The 22,342-nt window shown below is 39.1% G+C and overlaps 1 protein-coding gene and 2 pseudogenes across 1 annotated transcript; all 3 read left to right on the plus strand.

Moving 5' to 3' along the window:
- LOC113053487 (dedicator of cytokinesis protein 9-like) overlaps nt 1-3,603 on the plus strand; it is a 45,988-nt pseudogene extending 42,385 nt beyond the window's left edge.
- A 1,026-nt stretch (nt 3,604-4,629) lies between these two features.
- On the plus strand, nt 4,630-10,040 carry LOC113053831 (solute carrier family 15 member 1-like; annotated as a pseudogene).
- Nucleotides 10,041-12,257: 2,217 nt separating this feature from the next.
- LOC113053489 (serine/threonine-protein kinase 24-like) lies at nt 12,258-22,162 on the plus strand. Its single transcript, XM_026218572.1, has 11 exons — nt 12,258-12,337; nt 13,413-13,643; nt 17,645-17,701; nt 18,234-18,342; nt 18,444-18,601; nt 18,870-19,055; nt 19,669-19,811; nt 19,899-20,016; nt 21,326-21,400; nt 21,596-21,726; nt 21,812-22,162. The coding sequence occupies exons 1-11, from the start codon at nt 12,317-12,319 to the stop codon at nt 21,828-21,830; spliced, it is 1,248 nt and encodes a 415-aa protein (XP_026074357.1). The 5' UTR covers nt 12,258-12,316; the 3' UTR covers nt 21,831-22,162.
- Nucleotides 22,163-22,342: the final 180 nt, after the last annotated feature.

A 22,342-nucleotide genomic window follows, 5' to 3' on the forward strand; every position in this document is an offset into this window, starting at 1 on the left:
ATTATGGAAGATAGCAGTGTGTAAGTTACTTCTTGATATATTGGTATGCACATTTAAATTTTTATGGTGTATACTTGCAGTGTAGGCTTTTCTAGAAGATTTTAAGATTTAAGAATCAAGATTTGTGTTTGCCGTGATGAGATGTAGATGTCCAGACATATTTAACCAGTGCTGAACAGTGTAGCCTAACTAGCACTGCAACTATAACTGCCTTTTACTGTTTGGTGCAGATTAATCCAAAGGATCTGGACTCTAAATACGCCTACATCCAAGTGACTCATGTCACCCCCGTTCCTGGAGGAGAAGGAGCTGCTGGAGAGAAAAACCGACTTTGAGAGGAGCCACAACATCCGTCGATTTGTCTTCGAGATGCCGTTCACCGTTTCAGGCAAGAAACAAGGCGGCGTAGAGGAACAGTGCAAACGCAGGACTATCCTCACCAGTGAGTACACACACTAAAGACCAGTTCACACCGAGCACGATATAGATATATATAGGCTCTAATATAAGAGAGATAATCATATTCAAACTGTTCAACGATCAGGATTTTTAAAAGTGCTTTTCAATTAACCTTTTATATGCATTAGCTATTACCACCCTAACTAAAAATAATAATAATAACTTTATTCCTGGTTAGAGTTCACTAGTAAATCTTCCGTTGTTCCTCTTCATGTGTCAGCCACGCACTGTTTCCCGTACGTGAAGAAGCGGATCGCGGTGATGTATCAGCACCATGTGGATTTGAACCCCATCGAGGTGGCCATCGATGAGATGAGTAAGAAAGTGCTGGAGATCAGACAGCTGTGTTCCTGCAGCGATGTGGACATGATCCAGCTGCAGCTCAAACTACAGGGCAGCATCAGCGTGCAGGTACACACACACACACACACACACACGCAGTTTTATTAAGTCTGTAAGCTGACTTTTATCCTCTCTTTAGGTAAACGCTGGCCCTCTTGCCTATGCCAGGGCTTTCCTGGATGACACCAGCACTAAGAAATACCCAGACAACAAAGTCAAACAGCTGAAAGAAGTTTTCCGGTAAAAAACACACATTTTAGTCTCTGAGCAGTCCTCCAACTAGAACTATTATAAATACCATTGCATATATATATGTGTAATTCATAGTTTGGTTGCACTTTAGTTTACAGTACATGTACTAACATGTACTTATAGTGTACTTATAGTGTATTTATCTAAGTAAGTTCTGGAAACACAAGGTAACTACATGGGGTAGGGTTAGGTTTAGGGGTAGGTTTGTGGTAAGTACCTAGTTATTACATAGTTATTGTAATTACTATAATAAGTACATAGTATGTACATGGGGAACAGGACTGTAAAATAAAGTGCTACCCATAGTTTTATTCAGCAGTGATGAATCAATTTGATCAAAAGCGTCAGTATAGACATTTATAATGTTACTGAAGTTTTCTAATTCAAATAAATGCTGTTTTTTTAACTTTATCAAAGAATCCTAAAAAAAAAAGTATCACCCGTTTTCACAAAAATAAGCCTGTTTTCACTATATTTTAACATATCGAAACAGAAAAGTTTTGTGACAATAAATTGTGACAATATTTTACAGTTTTACTGTTTTGCTGTTTTTGTTCAAATAAATGAAGGCTTGCTGAGCATTGGAGACTTATTAACTCTTATATGTGATGTAATAATAATGAGCTCACACTGAAAAACAGATAAACTTCAAAACAGCTAAAACATTTAAAATGATGAAAGATCCTATGAAATATCACAAACAAAATTATGTAAACATTGGAGTTATGTTAACTGAATTATGCATTTTTTATTATTTAAATAAATCTTATCTTAAATTTGACCTTTTTTTCTAAAATAGCCACTTTTGACAGCTTTACAGCTCTGTGTACTCTGTTTCCTTCACTTTATGATTTAGTCAAGAAATGTATTGGAACAGTTTATGTGTGTGCTTACACTGACTGTAACAGAAATCTGAGACGGTGTGTGTTTGCGTGGTGCTTTGCAGGCAGTTTGTGGAGGCGTGTGGTCTTGGTTTAGGTGTTAATGAGCGTCTGATTAAAGAAGATCAGCAGGAGTATCATGACGAGATGAAGGCCAACTACAGAGATCTCACTAAAGATCTGTCCATCATTATGAACGAGCCTGTAAGACACAAACACACTGATCTTAAACCTCTGCTACTTTATGTCTGTGTTAATTTACTATTTTTCTTCTTCTTTAATCTCTCCTTTTTTTCTTTTCCATTTTGCTTACACGGTCAGACTGAATGGTAAATTATTTCCTGCAGCTGAAGCATTCTTGTAATTCAATGCTTTATACTGTACATATGCAATTAAATAATTAGTTATTGTTGATGTTATTGTCTTGTTTTTTGTTATTTTCATTCTGTTTTTAGTTTTCTCGTGTTTTGTTTTGTCTTGTTTTTATTTAGTTTCATGTTTTTGTTTTTTTATTGTTTGTTTTTTTTCTCATGTTTTTTCTTGTCTTGTTTTTTGTTATTGTCATTCTGTTTTTAGTTTGCTCATGTTTTGTTTTGTCTTTTTTTAATTTAGTTTCATGTGTTTGGTTTTTTCTAACGTTTTGTTTTTTCTTGTCTTGTTTTTAGTTATTTTTATTCTGTTTTTAGTTTTCTCGTGTTTTGTTTATTCTTGTGTTGTTTTTTGTTATTGTTATTCCGGTTTTAGTTTTCTCGTGTTTCGTTTTATCTTGTTGTTTTTTTGTTTTAATTATTGACTTGTTTGTTTGTTAATGCAAAGACCTGGTCAGATTCCATGCAGATTTCTGACGATGATTCCTGATCGTTCTCCTCTTCCTCCTCCATCTCTCCAGATCAGTCCAGGAGATGATGGGATGCGCGGTCCTCTGCCCGATTCACTGCACATCTTCAATGCCATCAGCGGGACACCCACTGCCTCCACTATCCAGGGCCTGCCAAACTCCTCCTCAATGGTGTGAACCTGACCCCTGCAGTGACCTTATGACCTTCCACCTTTAATTTCACCCCTCCACCTGCCCTACAGCTCTCCTTGATATCGTGAAGGAGAGCCGAGGGCAGTTTCTCGGGAGGAGATCTGAATGTTTTCTGCCTCATCCAGGGGATTTCACCTACTGTTTCCTGTGGAGACTTAATCAAAAGCATGCATTTTATTTTTGGCCATTGCGCCAGTTTTATTAATAGCCATAGTAAAGAGAGCAGAGGAAATAGTGTTTGTGGAGAGAGGGAGAATGGGTCTGAAAACATGTAAGCACTGCATCTAATGTGTGCTGCATCCTCTGCTAATATATATTTTTTATTTCTTCATGTTGTCTAACTTGTTGAAGCTCAGATGTTGTTTGTGATCCGTGTGTCGTGGGTGTGTTTGAGTGGGTGTGGCATTGTGTGATGAGGTCAGCACTTTCACTGCATGTGATACACTGGAGGTGCAGCGGAGCTTGTTCAGAAACAAGTGCTAATGTTCAACATTATGCCTATCAGATATTAAATATTTTTATATTGTGGGACAGCTGAATGTGATAATGTTTGTATCTGTATTTAACAGTCTCTACTCTGCTGTGTTTAAACTGATAATGTCCCTAATGCTTTGAATAAAATCTCACAATTCTCAAACACACTCTGATTTTTTTTTAAGCTGTAGATTTTTAGCCAGCATTAATTTTCATATAATATTGCGTTTTAACTTGTCTTTTGTATGTTGTTTTGTCTTTTGTTTGTTGTGTTTTGCCTTTTCGTTTCTGTTGTTTATTTTGGCTTGTTTAGTTTCTTGTGTTGCTTTCTATTTTCTTAGTTTTGTCTTATTTTTGCCTTTAGTTTTTTCTTGTGCATTTTCTTGTCTTATTTTTAGTCTTGTTTTTTTTTTTGTCTTTTGCATTATTTTTTAGATTCGCCTTGTTTTGTTTTGTCTTATTTAGTTTTTCCTTTTCTTTTCTTTTCTTTTCCTTTCTTTAGTTTTATTGTTTTGTCTTGTCTTATTTTTGTTACACTTTGTTTTTGTCTTTATTTTTTTTATTTTTTTTGTCTTTTGCTTTTTTTTAGTTTTGTCTTGTTTGGTTTTGTCTTATTTTTTTGTTTTTGTTTTAGTTTTATCTTGTCTTAATTTGGTTTCGCTTTGGTTTTGCCTCGTCTTGTCTTTAATTTTTAGTTTTGTCTTGTTTGGTTTTGTCTTATTTTTTGCCTTGTTTTGATTTTTGTTTGTTTTTTGTCTTCGTTTTGACATCTTTATTTATTTTATTTTATTATTAAAAAAATTTTTTTTGTCTTTTTATGTGAAGATCTGAATTGATTTAATGTTTCTTCTTCTGTAATCCACTATAAACTGTGTAGAAATACAGTGTGAGCTGGTGTTTTCATCCTATGGACCCCTGAGTATTATCTATCAGTCTTGCTCTTGTTAGTGTCATACAGCAGACAAGCCACAGTCCAGTTTAATAAGATACACACACACACAAAACACACAGCTGTTCCAGCTGCTCTTACTCAGACGTCCTGCCCCTGGTCAGGTCTGTTCTCACACAGGTATCCACACACACTGTGTGTGTGCGTGTGTGTGTTAAACCATTAACATGCACAGAAATGATCATTATTATTGGTGTGATTTTGAATGTGAACTAAAAATGTAATTTCTCACAGACGAAAAGATGGACGAGGCTAAGAAAAAGGTAAGATTAATGAAATAATTTTAGCTACATGTTTGTGTTAACCAGCAAAGATTTAGTTATTTCAGTTTTAAAAAACATTTATTGTGTCTGTGTGTATTATTATTAAAGATTGGAAACAAAATTGTTCCTAAAAGCAATGTAAATTTGCCATGAATGTCCTCTGGATTAAATAATGCTCCTTGCATCTTGTATAATGCCGTTATATTGTTTCGTTTTTTCTTTCAATCCTTATTTTTTTTTATCCATTGTAGATAGATCAGTCTAGCAACAAAAGCACACACACAAAAAAAAAATGCACAGAGAAATAACAGTAGGCTATTTCAACATTATGCAATAAAAATATATAAAATACAAGCTATTTTTGGATATACTCTGTAGTAGACACTGTGTGTGCGTGCGTGTGTGTGTGTGTGTGTGTGTGTGTTTTGGCATCAAGTAAATGTCTGCCATTGTTTATAATTATTATGGCATATGATAATGTGCTTCCAAATGTTTATATCTTATGTATTGCATATTTGTGTGTTTTGATACAGACTGCTGAGTGTTGTGGATATCCAATCAGCATTTTCTTTATTGTGGTCAATGAGTTCTGTGAGAGGTTTTCCTACTATGACATGTGAGACAGGTGTGCATTTTTGTCTCTCAATAAAGAAAAGCCATGCAAAATATTGTGTGAATATAAGTAGTACATGTGTGATGAAATGTTGTAGCAGCAAGTGTCAGTCATCAGAATCCTAGTAGATGTGACGGTATAATCAAACAATATCAGTGTTTTCGATCACACAGTTGTGCAGTGACTCTCACAGGACAGAAACCACCATGGTGTCCATCTGTCCCAGGTTTTGTAGACCTCTGGATATTGTACTCTAAATATACTGTATGGAGTCAGTTAGTAATTACAGGCTACGTGGAGAAATATGCATGCATATTTTTGAAACTGTTTGACTAATGCCAAGTTTTATGTGAATTGGAAAAACTGTCAAGAACTGGTTTCTCTAAGACAGTTTACACACATGCCAAATTTCTTTATTGAGACACAATCGGATTGATCTTTATTACTTTATATATTTATATTATTCATAATATTTTAATAGGAGACAGACTACAAGACACATGGAATTTAACGTGCCATGTTTGAGGAAAAGTTTTAGATTTCCCTTGAATGTGATAATCATCTGATGGTTTCAGTGATTTTGTTTTTGCCCATATGGTTCATGTTGTCTTTGTGTGTGTAGAAAGAGAAATGTAAATTAGCAATGTAATTATTACAGTGCCACCTAGAGCTTGGCACATGTTACGTTGTGCTACTTGACCCCATCTTGGGTGCCATCATTGCTGACTCCTGGCCCGGGAAGTTCAAGTATGTTTTTTGTAGAGGCAGTTCCCTAGGTGCACATGGCATTTTAAGAACCATCATATACCTGTCCATAGTGTATGCCATTGGCCAGGTCTCCATGTCAGCACTATTCAATGTGTAACAGATGCAAACAGAGATGGCACACGGCATAACTTCACCTTCCACATGTGAATCGATCAATACACCATGCAGCTCTGTTCCTCACCCACAGATAACAACAGAATTGAACTACAACTAAACTACAAAAGCAAGTTCTGAGCCATTAACCAGACCAACCAGCTCCAAGATAAATGACTAATTGCATCATTGGGTTTGAAGCATAAAGTATATTAAAATCTGAAAATTATTGCTATCAATGACCTTCTCAAAAAAAAAAAAAACTATGAATTAATCAAAGTGAGTTGATGTGTTCTTGTCTAAAAATAGTTGTTTTCATATTCAAGGTAGTTATTTGGCTAATTTTAGTTAACATTACCATACTTTAATATTTATTTAGCTGTCAATAAATTACTGTATAATTTGTTGTTAAAATAGAACTAAACTAATATACACACTAATGCATTTCTATTAAAATGTATGCCATGTATTTAAATATATTTGTAACTACATATTTGTAATGATGAATTCGCAATTGAAGACATTTTAATTAAAAATAACTTTAAATGCAGTATCAATTCATACAATTAATAATATAATTATGTGCTTTAGTATGTTAATAAACACATCAAAAACAGTGAACAGTTTTTTTATATATGTACTTTTTTAGACCCAGATACAAAACATTATGAAACAGCAGTAAAATGCATTTAAAATCTTCACAAAGAAATATATTTTTAACAATAACTTCTAAACTTCTGTTTGACATGTTAAATTAAATACAGCATTAACTCTGACTAAAGTCTATATGCATTAGGTCAGTGATGAAACTCTTCTGAAAAGCCCAGTGACAACACAGTTGATCTCCTTTTCCTGTCTAATGAACTCTTTTCACTTCAATCTTGATCTAATCCATGTCAGTACTGTGGATCAGGGATAATTTGCTTTAGCCCTCCTCCTCCCCAGCACCACCTGTCTAGATCTGTTACAGGGTTCTTTCTTCCTTACCTTGCAGCAGCACCATGTTTCAAAATACTGATTATTTTATTTTGTATTTTCTATTTCAGAAGTTACTCTTTAAATGGAACTACACTAAACAGCCTTGATAGAACTGAATCTATAAAGTGTGTTTCTCTTTCAGTGCTCTGTCCATGCTGGGTTTGGTCCTCATTGCTCTGGGCACTGGGGGTATTAAACTGTGTGTGGCTGCATTTGGTGGCGATCAGTTTCAGGAACATCAGGTACGATACTTCCTAACCCCTTCATAAGCTTACAGCATCTTCTTAGCCTTTCTGAATAATAGCTTGTTGTGGTGTTTTGATCCTTACAGAGTCGTCAGCTCAACACGTTTTTCTCAGTGTTTTATTCGTGCATCAATGCAGGACGTCTTCTTTCCACACACATTACACCTGATCTGAGAGGTACGCACATAAACACGCACATTTCCACTTCTCCCGTCCTGACTAACGGCTCTCCTCCATGTGTGCAGCTCAGGAGTGTGGCATCCACACTCAGCAGCAGTGTTATCCTCAGGCTTTTGGGGTCTTATGGTCGTATCTCTGGGTGAAACTGAGTTCTCCTGACTTGCACAAATTGTACACACACATGCAAACACACTGATCTGTGTATGTGATTCGGATGTGTGTTGTGTGTTACAGTGGTGTTCATCTCTGGCAGTGGCATGTATATCAAAATGTGTTTTTATTGTCATTAGTATTTTATTGTATTTTTTGTAAATAATTAGATTTTGAAACACTGGTTTCCATGTTTTTTGGGGACTTTCCATAGGTGTAATGATTTTTGTATGCACAAACTGTGTTTTCTATCTCCTTACGCTCATCCTTGCCCTAAACACTTTCTTCATTTTTACATTTTCAAAAAATCTACATTCTGTTTAGAAGCTTGCTTCCTCATGGGGACTATCCTTGTGAGGACATTTGTTCCCCATAACAGGAAATACAACACACACACACACACACAGTCATTGCTCTATTCTCTCTCTTCTACAGAGACTTGCTATCGCTCAGATAAAGATGGTGTTGAAAGTGTTGTTCCTCTACATCCCTCTGCCCATGTTTTGGACCCGGTTTGATCAGAAGGTAAATATCTGTCATTTCTCACCGTGGTCTGTTGGGTGGGCTAGTGTTTAGTAATGGTTTGTGTCCGTTGACTGTGTCCAGGGCTCCCGCTGGACTCTTCAAGCCACCACCATGAGCGGAGACTTTGTATGTGTCTTGATGTGTTCTTATGATCATCAATGTTGACAATAATTGTGCCGCTTCATATTTCTGTGGAAACCATTATACAGGTTTTTCAGGAATCTTTTTAAGAAAAGAGTAGCAATTACCTAAATTAGTAATCTTTTGTAGCATTATAAATGTATTTTGTTGTCGTTTGTGATCAGTTTAATGCATCGTAATAATTTCATTTCTCTCTGTCCGACTGTGAACCCCTGGTGCCTATTATGGACCGGTTAATTTTCCCTCTCATCCAAAAGTGTGGCCTCAATATCAGGTATGACTTACTAATAATAGGAAATGATTGATCTTTAATCTGAAGCTAATGTGATGTGTGACTCTGTTCTGCTCCAGCTCTTTGAAGAGAATGACGGTTGGCATGCTGTTTGCTGCCATGGCGTTTGTTTCTGCGGCTCTGGTCCAGATTGAGATTGATGTGAGTTTGAGACGTGTAAATCATATTCATGTCACTGAATGGAACAGATGTTCAACAGGACATTTCACTTTTCTAAGCAGAAAACATTGCCAAATTTTCCTTCATCCTCTGAGAGCCAGCTAAAGGTGGTGAACATATACAACAAAACATTGAATATGACCATCTCACCCAACGAACATCTTCTGATAGACTCATTTGAGGTACAACACACATTCAGACACACATACTTCACGCTGCTTGTAGCCTAACAGAACACACATTATCCCACCGGTCACAGTTGTGACAGAACGTAAAACACATTTTTTCACACACTTTTCCAAAATAATAATAATAATAATAATAATAATAATAAAAATATTATTTCAAAGGGTTACTAATGACACATCATTTGGGTATTTTCATGTCTGGGAATAAATTGGAATTAAATTGCTTCATGTTATTGACAATATCACTAAACCTAGTCTTAGCAAATAACATGTGATATTAATAGTGCATTCTACACTGGAATATTTAATTTGGCATTTGATATCCAGAGAAAATTCTCTGAACGCTTCCTTCTCAACAGCTGTGTTTCCATATCTTTAGGAAAGAATATGAAGTCAGTGCTGCAGGCCGGCTGGTTGTGTACTAACGCTGTGGGAAACATCATTGTGCTGAATGTTGCAGAGCTGGGAAAGCTTCCCAAACAGGTGCTGCACATGAGCTCATGACACACAACACATATTCAGCCAGGCTGTAGGAATATTCCCATATAGGCTGGGAACAAACTAAATGACAGAATTTTTATTTTTGTGTGAAACATTCCTTTCACGACTCTCTGTGTTTTCTCCCACAGTGGGCAGAGGACGTGCTGTTTGCATCGCTGCTAGTGTCTGTGAGCATCATCTTCTCCATCATGGCTTCTTTCTACTCCTACATAGACCCAGCGGAGATCAGGAAAGAACAAGGGCTCGAACCAGAGAAGGAGAAAGAGACAGTAGAAATGGAGGAAAAAGATGAAGGCCAGAAAAATGATCAGGAGGTCAAACAAACTAAGATATAAGATTTGTAAAGATTAGATTATGTTGGAATATGTTAATATCTACCCTTTTCTTCCATATTTATTACAAACGGTAAACAGACATGTTTGCATCCATCATGTTTAATTCCGTGTGACTGTTGGCTGTAAAACCCCGCTGAGTGAATCAGATGTAGCATGAACATTTATGATGTATGAGCAGATGGACTCTGTCAGTTGCATTTTGTGTGAACTTTTTTTAAGCTAATAAACAATACACTATGGAACGAAGGTCTTGAGCCTTTTGAGTTTAAGTAGCAGTAAAGCAGAATGTAATCTCCTTATGCATTGGAACAATCTCAGTGGAGAAAAAAATATATATAAAAAAAATTCATCCAAGATGGATGTTATAAATTACCAAATGGGTGTCCAATTTGCCAAACATAAACCCATGCTGAATTAGGTTTGTGGGCTGAAATACAAACTGACATCATGACTAAACCCAGAGGCAGTACATATGAGTACTGATGTATTTGGACAAGTAATAAGAAATATATGAATATTTTAACAAAGAACCATTTTAAAGATTGTCTTGCAGTGATTAGCTTATCTCAACACAACAGTCGGCTCTGAAAGTTTAATATACAGCAAAGATATCCTGCAGAGTTCTGTTCCAATCCCAATTAAACACACCTGAACAAGCCAATCGAGGTCTTCAGGGCCTCTTGATAATGACGTTTTTATTGAAACTGAAACTGCAGGAAGGTTCTCCAGAAGCAAGGTTGGCGACCCCTCATACACACTATGCTTTTGTAGAAGCCACTAATGCCACAAAATATGATTTCAATTTAAGTTTAAGACTGAATTCATGATCAGCAACTACAGTACCAATGATCCTGAAGAGAAATCCACCAACAAATCTTCACAGTGTAAATACTCAAGGTATACGCCACTATGGAGCCATTATTATGACAAAATGATTTGAATTTGAATTGTGTAAACTTGAATTATTTGCAAGTGTAATCTAACAAAATTGAATTTTAGGTGGTAGTTTAAATAGTTCTGAATTTAAACGAATATTGAACATTTGAGATTTAACAAACTGAAATGTTTTTATGGCTGAATTTTAAAGACATGTATTTTCAAACAGCTATGTTTTTTGTTCTGAATTCTTAGACTGCAAATATTCATTTAAATTCAAGTTTTCAAGATGAAGAAATTCGGAACTTCAAATTCAGTTTTCTAAAATTCAATGTCAAAAATTCAAACTCAAAAATTCAGATCTTACAGAAAGTAGGTCACAGGTCATCCTCAGGGAAGAGTAGATGATCTCAGAAAAGTCGAACAGAGCATTTTAGCCAATTGGGGACTGCGGAAGTTTTCCAGAGCGAACATGGTGGTGGTTCAAGAGGTTGCCACTCTCTGACTCTGAACCGCCACAAAATATTTAAGATTGATTCGACTAATTGTAATTCGGAAAACAGAAAGATCGAATTCCTCATTCATACCGCTTGAAGCCAGAGATTCAAGTTTAGAGATCCAAACTGTTTAATTGTATAATTGTGATAAATACGGGATCACGTGTAGTTCCTATTCTAGCCATGGGTATGTTACACAATTTATTGGTGGACGTGAAGGTTTGTGTTGTATGCAACTGGAAATTGTCCAGCACTGAAATGGAGTACGTGTGTTTTCAGAGATTGAAGATTGGTTAATAAATGATGAAGTCAATGTAATTAATGATTTAAAAAGTGGGTGAAGGGATTGAATTGTTTAACACACTGAAGAAGGCTTTCAGCCCACACATTTGTGTACTGTCCCACTGGTGATTAATGTAAAATAAAACGCAAAATAAAAATGCTTTAAAAGTTCCCAAATGAGTTTGTGATTCATCTAAGAACCGGTTGGTTTGGTTTATGATTTAGAACATTTATTGAGCAAAATATTGAAATCTGTTGTAAAAGTGGGTCTCTCTGGTAACTGACTGAAGGACTGAAGGTGTTAGTGTGTCTGTGTGAGTCCTAAACAGTGATTGGGCAATGCCATGGGCATTTCTCCACAAATAAATGTAATGTAACCTTGGCATTGTGGCTCAAATTTCTTCATTGACTTTCTCAACCATATCTTCCTGTGTGACCAATATATCCTACAATGCACCAAACAAAATACCCAAAAAATAAATAAATATATATATATATTTAGTGTTTCACTAAAGTAAATAATACAGACTTGGAACAATATAAGGGAAGAATTTGTATTAATAAATGTGATTATAGTGATACTCATGACGAAAATCACTTTTTGCATCAGACTCATCTTTCCCATGGGTTTTAAATCACGTTCTTTATTGTTCAGTTTTGTGGAATTAATTGTATTTAGCCTGTATTCATAAACATTAGGAGAGGCCATCTGCTCTTTGACCCTGTTGCTGTGGTAGAGAGCGGCTGTGTCACCGCCCCGTTACACCCTCATGATAAAGAGTCCTGATGGACTGACGAACACATGAGTGGGAACAGCATACGCAGAAAGCAGCAGCCATAGTCATGGACACTATAGGAACAAAGGTACTGTGTGTGTGTGTGTGTGTGAATGAGTGTTTTCTGGTTATTGTTGCTTGCTGACAGCATGGTCCTGGTGTCAGAAAAACTGGGGAATATTTGAAAAGCAGATTTATGTATTTGGTGAGTGAAGTTAGTATTTGTGAAAAATGGCATTGAAAATTACTTCACTAGCAGAAATGTTCTATAAGAATATTAATTTTGTAAAAGTTTGAAATTTGGGTATAATTTCAGGATAACGCCCAAGAGGTGATCACATAACATCTGAAGACCAAAGTGCCACCGTTAGTGGAAAGGCTGTGACTGTGGTTATTGTAAATGACGTGTGAGAGATTAGATTAGCTGTGTATCTGATTCAGCAAATGCTGCTTTAACATTTATAGAGTCATAATGTGCTTGTCATTGCTTTGTGTTGAAAGTTCCTTACTGTCAAAACATTAACTTGAGTGAATGAGTGCCATGACGTGAGACCAAGTATGGTAACCCATGCACGGAATTTGAGCTCTTTAATTTTGTGCTATTTATTTACCCCATCCAAGGACACACACACACACACACACACACGGAGCAGTGAGCAGCCATTTTTGCTGCAGTGCCAGGGAGCAATTAAGGGTTCAGCAAGGATATATATAAGCATATGTAAGAGAATATCAGGTTAGGTGACAGTTTCTGATCATTGGAGCCTCAAAAATGAAACTCTAGTTAAAATGTTCCGGTATGCAATAATGCCTTTGGGACTGCAGAACACACCTGTCACTTTCCAGTAACTTGTGAGATTTGCTATGCCATACTTGGATTACATTGTGATTTCACAAACATCTGGTAACTGTAAACCTTATGTTAAACCTTTGTATAAACCTATAGTGCATTTCTTAATATCTAATAGAAATTTTGAGAATCCTTCAAACAGCCATTGAAACATAGACAAAAGCATATCATATCAATGAATTCCTAATCAGGTGTATTTCTAGAGATGGTGTATGTGCAGATGAGACCTTGTGCTCAAGTGAAGCAAGTTGAACTGAATAGAATTGCTATGTAACCCCAAAAGGCTGATCACGACCTCAACTTTCTCTTATAGAATTTACAAGTTGACCCGGAGAAGTTATTCACCAAGCTTGACAGGATTGGGAAGGGATCGTTCGGAGAGGTCTTTAAAGGCATTGACAATCGCACGCAACAGGTGGTTGCTATAAAAATCATTGATCTGGAGGAAGCTGAAGATGAGGTGGAAGATATCCAACAGGAGATTACAGTCCTCAGCCAGTGTGACAGCCCCTTCATCACTAAATACTATGGTTCTTATCTGAAGGTGAGGCCATTGCATCACTTCCCTGAAGCGGTTTAATGTTTAAATATTCTATATGCTATATGATGTTTGGAGATAGCAAGGGTCCAAACTTTTGTATGCTGATAATGTTTTCTTTTTAAAAAGTAGAGTTTATATATGTGGCTTAACCAATGAGATGCACTAATACTTGGCCTAATCTCTCCTGTGGTGGTTAAAGTCTTGAATGTGTTTTGGAGGACTTTTGCAATAGTCTTTTCACGACTGAATAGTTAACCAAGTGCAAATACCTTAGTGTGAATAGGCCTTTTGTGGATTATAATAGCTCCAAATAGGCTAATTTCACCATAGAATGCCTAGAGAGCTCTCACAGAGGATTGCCTAAGGTTGTGAGAGTGTGTCCCATATGTTAATTGTCCAAGTGCTTTTGTGATCTGATACCATTTACCACCGGAGAAGCTAACCATGCTCCTGAAGGCCTACCATTCAACTCCAACCCTAGTAAAGCCAGAGACACAATGCACAATTTTCAACTGTCCCAGATGAAAGATTGCCATCGTGAAACAATTTTAGTGATTTCAGCGACCATGGCACCTAAATGGTGGTATTATGTCGGTAGCACTTTATTTTACAGTCCTGTTCCTCATGTACATACTATGTACTTATTATAGTTATTACAATAAGTATGTAATAACTAGGTACTTAACCTAAACCTAGCCCTAAACCTAACCCTACCCCATGTAGTTACCTTGTTTTAACAGAACTTTCTTAAATAAGTACACTATAAGTACATGTAAGTACACGTACTGTAAAATAAAGTGCAAACATTATGTCTTACAGTGAGAGAGGTTCAAAGCTGACCGTTGTCGCAGACATACGACCAAAGACAGCCTACAATCATTTTCTGACAGTGTCAGAAGTTCAGCATGATCATCACACAGTGTTTACTGCTACGACCCACGTTTACTGACCAGCCAATTAAAATGCGACTTGAAATCAACGCGACATGGCGCTAACACATAAAACTGCTTAGAGCTAGATGTAAGAAGTTATATGTTTTAGCGCCATGTCACAGTTTGCCAGATGTAAACTGTGATTCGTAGTGCTCTTTTTGTTTACCACCAGTGCATGCTGATGTGGTTTTATTATTCTATAGTAACTTGCGTTGTAGCCACGAGTCAAGGTGTCATCAGCGTACAGTCTGCATGCATGTCGTGCAGTGTGATTTGCAGTGATCTTATAGGATTGTTTAAACCATGCTTTGTGTGTCATGATTCTGCCCTCGTGTCCTTGATTTTTCCCTAGTCTGGAGGCAGGATCATGACAGACCCGTGTTTTGTGTACAAGCACATGGCCTTGTCTTTGGGCCATGTGCTTGTGTTTTCTCGTTCCCTTGCCCCGCCCCCCTTGTTATCCTAGTCTTGTCGTGATTGTCCTATCTGTGCCACCTGTCGTGTCTTAATTAGTTCCCCTATTTAGATCTCCTAGTGTGCTCTGTCTTTCGTCAGTTCATTGTTCCACATTTGTGATTGTTCCTACATGTGATTGTTTACCATATCGTGAGTGTCTCTATATGTTCCTGAAGAAGTCTTTGTATTACCGTGAGTGTTTGTTTATAGTTAGTGTTTAGAGTCCTTGTTATCTGGTCAGCCCAGTCCTGTTTAGTTATTTAGTCTTTACCCTATTCAGTGTTTTCCCCCTCGTGGGTTTTGTTTTCCCCTTTTTGTGTTAATAAACCCTTCGTGTTGTGATTCCTGTCTGCATTTGAGTTCCTCCTTGCCAAACCCTGACAGAATGAACCAACCACCAAGGAACTCAGCAGGCAGGAGGGCCTCCGAGCTTCAGCGACAGGCGGAGTTCCGGAGGCAATGCTGGACGTCATCCCCCACCGACAGGAAGGGGGTCACCCTCCCATACTCGCCCGAGGGGGAGTGGATCCTCCGCAACTATGCCCGACTGTGGGAGAGTCTCTCCCAGGAGGAGCCGCAGAGGTCCCCCCCACCTACCCAGCTGCCAATGATCCCAGAGGGTCGTCTCCTGGCCGTCACAACACTGGGGGAACAGTCAGATCCCTCCCAGAGTCCTGAGGCGCCTTCCACAGCCAGCAGTCTCCCCAGGAAGCGAGGGAGACGATTGTCGTGGGAGTCAGCCTCGGAGTCGTCGGCATCAGAGTCTGCCCTGCCTGAGACCAAACTCCCCCAACCCGTCTCGGTTCCAGCTGTGACCTCTGCACCGCGGCCAAGGAGGAAGAGGAAGAAGAAGGGGTCTCCCGGTCCTGCGACTCTGTCTCCTCCTGCAGCGGTGGGCGTGCTCGAGCCAGCAGCGGTGGGCGTGCTCGAGCCAGCAGCGGTGGGCGTGCCCGAGCCAGCAGCGGTGGGCGTGCCCGAGCCAGCAGCGGTGACTCTTGAACCCGAACCGGCGAATAAGAGAACTGTTTTCAAGTCTGCAGTCGTGAGGGCGGAGGAGAGAGCCGCGGCCGACTATGCAGCAGAAACTTTATTACAGTCTGTCTAATCTCTTAAGGAGATGCCGGTTATTATTGCTGCTAAAGCCTTGTCTGATTATTTGTCTCGTCTTGTCCAGATCCTCCAAGTCCCTACCAGTCCTGTCTTGTCCCCAGACCCTGTCCCCAGAGATCCCGAGCCAGCCGCTGTTAGCGCAGTTCCTGACCCAGTTTCTGTCTCCAACGATGTTGTCATGTGTCCTGTAGATGTCGTCGAGTGTCCAGCTGTTGTCTCCCCGTGTCCAGCTGTTGTCTCCCCGTGTCCAGCTGTTGTCTCCCCGTGTCCCGTCGATGTTGCCCCTCGTCCAGTTGATGTTGCCCCGTGTCCTGTGACCTCTCCTGCCAAGTCCTCTGTCAGTTGTCCTGAGACCACTCCCCACCCTAGACCACCCAGACCGTCCCGAACCCCCCGTTGTCAGCCCTCGTCCCGTCCTTCTAAGACTCCTGTTGGTCTGTCCCCCATGAACTTTGTGGTCCCACCTCCTCCCCTTCCCTGTTTGTTTTTTTTTTATTTGTCACCCTAACCCTGCCGTTGTGTATTCATGTTTGCCGTTGTTGTTATTTGTCATGTCTTGTTGGTTTGTGTCTGTGTCCCAGTCTGTCATGTCATTCATGTCCCGTGTTTGATGTTCCCTTGAAGAGCGTCTGGAAGCCGCTCCTCAAGGGAGGGGTTCTGTCATGATTCTGCCCTCGTGTCCTTGATTTTTCTCTAGTCTGGAGGCAGGATCATGACAGACCCGTGTTTTGTGTACAAGCACATGGCCTTGTCTTTGGGCCATGTGCTTGTGTTGTCTCGTTCCCTTGCCCCGCCCCCCTTGTTATCCTAGTCTTGTCGTGATTGTCCTATCTGTGCCACCTGTCGTGTCTTAATTAGTTCCCCTATTTAGATCTCCTAGTGTGCTCTGTCTTTCGTCAGTTCATTGTTCCACATTTGTGATTGTTCCTACATGTGATTGTTTACCATATCGTGAGTGTCTCTATATGTTCCTGAAGAAGTCTTTGTATTACCGTGAGTGTTTGTTTATAGTTAGTGTTTAGAGTCCTTGTTATAGTTAGTGTTTAGAGTCCTTGTTATCTGGTCAGCCCAGTCCTGTTTAGTTATTTAGTCTTTACCCTATTCAGTGTTTTCCCCCTCGTGGGTTTTGTTTTCCCCTTTTTGTGTTAATAAACCCTTCGTGTTGTGATTCCTGTCTGCATTTGAGTTCCTCCTTGCCAAACCCTGACATTGTGTAGAAGGCTTAAAACACATGAACCAGAACATAACCAGAAAATAACAAGCAGGTGTGCTGGAGAAGGAATGTAACTGCAGAAAAGTCATCTGTCAGGAGCACGGTTGGCTACTCCTGCTTTACAGCTGATGGGAACATCTGAATGGATTAGTGACATTCCAATAAAATTTGGAAATTTCACAGGATTGATGCATGGTTTTAGATATTTTTTTAAATGAATGCTGCTTTTTAAACAAGACAAGTTTAAATATGCCAGTCCAAACAGGTCTTATATGACTGGAAATCTCTTGCAGGACACAAAACTATGGATCATCATGGAATATTTAGGAGGGGGTTCTGCTCTGGATTTGGTAAGAATTTTACTTTCCTTAATTTTATTGAACAGTACAGTCTATATCTCTGGTTGTACAAGAAAAGACACAAAAATGACATATTTCTGCAAGCTGCTGTTAAACAGTGTAAATGTTCATTAAGATACATTTTGGTTGTGGACGTTACAATAACACATTTCTAGGGTACGTGTGCTTAGTCCTGTTCCTGTAGATGTAACTTTAGCTTCAACCCTAAACAAAATCCCTAATCATGAACCAGCTATTTAAGATATTTGGGAACACATAATAACTACTAAGAGGTGAAACTGAAACAACAGAAACAGGAATGAGCAACCTTGCTCTAAGAGGACTACAAGTAATTTAGGCCAGTGCTTCTCAAACCTGTCCTGGAGACACAGGAGAGAAGTGGTGACCTTGTTACCAATAAAAAAATTAGGAATTTGTGTAGCTATTATAGTTACGTAGTATATAATTATAGCTGTGTTTTTCCAAAGTTTTAGAATCCGACATGTTTGCTAAGGTCTCCTAACAAAAGTTATTTAATCTACAGCTGGGACCCGGAGCTCTCGACGAGTCCCACATTGCCACCATCCTCAGAGAGATCCTGAAGGGTCTGGATTACCTTCACACCAAAAAGAAAATTCACAGAGATATTAAAGGTACACAGTTTTCTACCATTGAAATCTTTAAATGATCTCCAGCATTTCTCTTCCGATAGCTCAAATCAACATTTTGAATCGGTGTTTTGTGTTTTCTCTAGCTGCTAACGTCCTGTTGTCAGAGAAGGGTCAAGTGAAGCTAGCTGATTTCGGTGTGGCCGGGCAGCTCACAGACACACAGATGAAGAGGAACACGTTTGTGGGCACTCCGTTTTGGATGGCCCCAGAGGTCATAAAACAGTCAGAGTATGACTCAAAGGTCAGATCCGTTCAGTGTGTAATTCACACAAAGCAAAAGGGCAAATTCCCCGGTGGAGTGTTAGCGAGCCCTGCTTTAGCCACTCTGTTTCCATAAACTGTGTCTTTGTATAGGCCTATTGATCTTTAGAAAACATCTTGCTCTGTTTAAAGTTATTATCCAGAGTCTATTGTATATCATCAGTTCTCAACCAGAGCAATGACATTTGTTTTCACACATTTTAGCAAATGTAGAATAGGTCACTCTGGTGTGTGTGTGTGTATTGCAGGCAGATATCTGGTCATTGGGCATAACTGCAATTGAGCTAGCAAAAGGAGAGCCACCCCACTCTGAACTTCACCCCATGAAGGTGTTATTTCTCATCCCCAAGGAAAACTCACCCACACTAGAGGGAAGCAACAACAAAGTTCTCAAAGAGTTTGTGGATGCCTGTCTCAATAAAGACCCCAACTTTGTAAGTGCTACCTGAAAGATTTCAGAGATTAGCTGGTTCCAGGTGTGTTTAATTAGTACTGGAGCTAAAGGTGTGTTCATGTGATATTGGAATTCCCATAATTACAAGATTCCGACTTGAAAAAGCACTCACGTCCTCATAGAACTCATAATTACAATTTGTGATCTGGGAGTTTTCTGAAAGCTACGACTTGTCCCATGTTACCCCTGTACCATCTGACCACTGCAGGCTCTGTTTAGGCATTGATAGTGTTGCCATAGAAAAGCATAATCCCAAAAACGAGAACAGCTCCAATTAGAATGTCCAATGTTGTCATTTCCGGAATTATGGTAATTACAATATGGCGTGAATGCAACGTAAGTTCTGTTGGAAGGTGACACTCCAGCAGCAGAATTGGAGATACCTGATAGGTGTCTTTGACTTGGGCTGTAGCTAAACTCTGCAGAGCAGTGGCCTGCCAAGCTGGATTTTAGTAACATTTCTGCATGGGTATACTGTGTAGCAGGGGTGGACTACTTTGACACTTGAATGGCTCTTGGGGGCCTGTGCTGTCCACCCCTCATATATAGACATGTATAATTAAAACACATATTATTTGCATTGTCTCTGCCAGAGGCCAACAGCTAAAGAGCTTTTGAAACACAAATTTATCACTCGATATGCTAAGAAGACATCATTCCTGATGGATCTTATCGACAAGTACAAGAGATGGAAAGCAAAACAGTCCCGCGATGAGTCCAGCTCCGATTCAGAATCGTAATTGCAAAACAAACATTGGCACATTTAGTTATATTAATATTCAAATTATTTATTCACTGAGAAAATGTGTGTGTATGTCTTCAGAGATGACGATGAAGCATCTGGAGAGTCTGTGGATGATGACTGGAACTTCGGCACTCTCATAAGAAATAGGCCCACAGTGAAACACAATGGAGTCATACAAAATGAAGAACTACAAGAGGTAAGAAATCAGATATGCCAGTGTCAAAAAAATTAATAAACATAAAAGCAGGTGTTTTTATTCGAAAGACAGCATAAACATGTTCTTTGGGTTTAGAATGAAAAAAAAAAGATTGTTATTTAGATGTTAGTGAATCATCCTTATGTAACCCCTCTGGGTTTGCACCACAACACTTTTTTTTTTTTTTGTTCCGAGTGGGTCTCAGACCCAGGTCTCTGGCGTGGGAGGTGGGCGCGCTAACAAGAAGGCTAAAGACTGCAGCCACAAACATCAGTCACTAGTGTGCCTCTTGAGATCAGAGGAGAGAGGTTTACCTGCACAGCACCTACACCTGGCCTCCATTACACTTACACCCATCTGCTCTGTTGCTGTTTATCCAGGACCAGGTCGCAGTAGCTGCCGACTATGTTGGGCTACCAATATATAATTTTCCTTCCATAGCTCCTTATGGGGCATCTAAAGGTATTTCCAGGCCTTCCAAGTATGGAGATCTCTTCAGGAATTGGACGTGCCTGGAACACCATTGGGAGGTGTCTAGCAAGCATCCTAACACATCAACTGGCTTTTGGAGGAGTAGTAGCTCTACAACAAAGTATCTGGGATGTCAGAGCTTCTTGGCATTTAGCCCAGACACCCTGAGGGAGAAATCTCATTTTAACCCCTTGCACCTGCTCATTCTTTCAGTCATTACACAAATGTCTTTACCATAGGTAAGGGTCAGAATGTAAATTGACTGGTAAACCAAGAGCTTCACCTTTGGGCTCAGTTCCCGATCAGTCCCTACACAATGTGAGAAATCAACCTTTTTCCAACTGAGAACTAAAGCCTCCGATTTGGAGGTGCTGACCCTCATCCCACAGCTTCACACTCTGTTACAAACTGCCCCAGTAATCCTGTGTCGCAGGCCACAGCCCAAAATGGCCATTGGGCAACATCGTCCACAAATATCAGTGATGCCAAACTGATGCCAAACTGGGCACCCTTCATTCCCCAGCAGGGCTTTGAGATCCTGTCCATGGATATCACAAAGAGGAGCAGGGGCAAGGGACTGCTGCGGTGCAATCCAGTAGCCACTGCTCAGTGGATCATGTTGAGAGTTAAAGTATTTGTCGACACCTGCAGTTAGGACACCTTGTGAATTGGAGTGGTACTGACTTCAAAAATCACCAAAACACAACCAGATAACAAAAAAAAAAATCATTGAGCAAATATTAGTTTGTTCTGCATTTAAGCACAGATTTTAACTCATGTAGTGATATTCATACATGAATACTACATCATACTTTCACATCTGCCTCTCATTGTTTAGATTCCAGACACTGCAAAGCCTCTGTCCGAGAGCAAAGACTCCAAGTCCTCGATTATATCGCCACTGTTTGCAGAGGTGAGAATTTGATTCCGATGATCCTTCTAAATTGTGTATTATGTGAATGTGCAGATGTTTATCTAGAGTGGAACTTAGCAGTTTGCAAATGATCAGGTAAATGAATATCAGTGCAGACTGAACTAACAGTTCTGTATGTATCCAGTGTCAATCACATTGTCATTGTCACATTGGATGTGTTTGTTTTTCTGTCAGCTGAATCAGAAGAAAGATGTTTATAAGCCAGCGGTGTTAGAGGAGCTGAAGCAGGCCATGCTCCTGGCTGAAGAGACATGTCCCGGGATCACCGACTCTATGCTGACAGGAGTTGTTCAGAGGTTAAAGAGGTAAAGGGATATTCACAGCTCCCCACCTGCACTGGCCATCACGTGTGAGCTGGTCTGAGTCTGATGTGTGTTTTCTGCCTAACAGGTTTTCATCTCAGCACTGACTGACTCACTGACTTCCTGCATGAAGACATTATGTATTTTCTTTAGTTTTATTAAGGTGGGATTGTAATTGTCATTTATAAATCTAATTTGCCTGCTGTCTGTACATAACTGTTAAATGTGAACTGGATTTAAGGACCCCATAAAGGTTTCCAGTAATTCCTGGAAGAAATAGTTTTTTAATTTTATAATTATTTATTATTTTCAGTTTAGATGCCTCGAAGCACAGCAACATGAATGAAAAGCTACAAATATAGATCTCAAGGGGTCCATGTGTATTAGCTAGCATTGCTCTTAGTTAAAAAATAATACTATTAAAAACATTTTGTGTGTTTTTTTTTTGTTGTTGTTGTTTTTTTTAGCCCTTAAAATTCATATTACTTTTAAATGTTTTTCTTTTTTTTTCTATAGGAACATTTAACTTGTTCATATTAATTATTGAACAACCAACTAAGGGAATTTTAAAGCTGAAGTGTGTAATTTCGAAAAAACTAGCAAGCAGAATTGCAAAAAA

This window comes from Carassius auratus, chromosome 34 (assembly GCF_003368295.1).
Source record: "Carassius auratus strain Wakin chromosome 34, ASM336829v1, whole genome shotgun sequence".
Classification (NCBI taxonomy): Eukaryota; Metazoa; Chordata; class Actinopteri; order Cypriniformes; family Cyprinidae; genus Carassius; species Carassius auratus.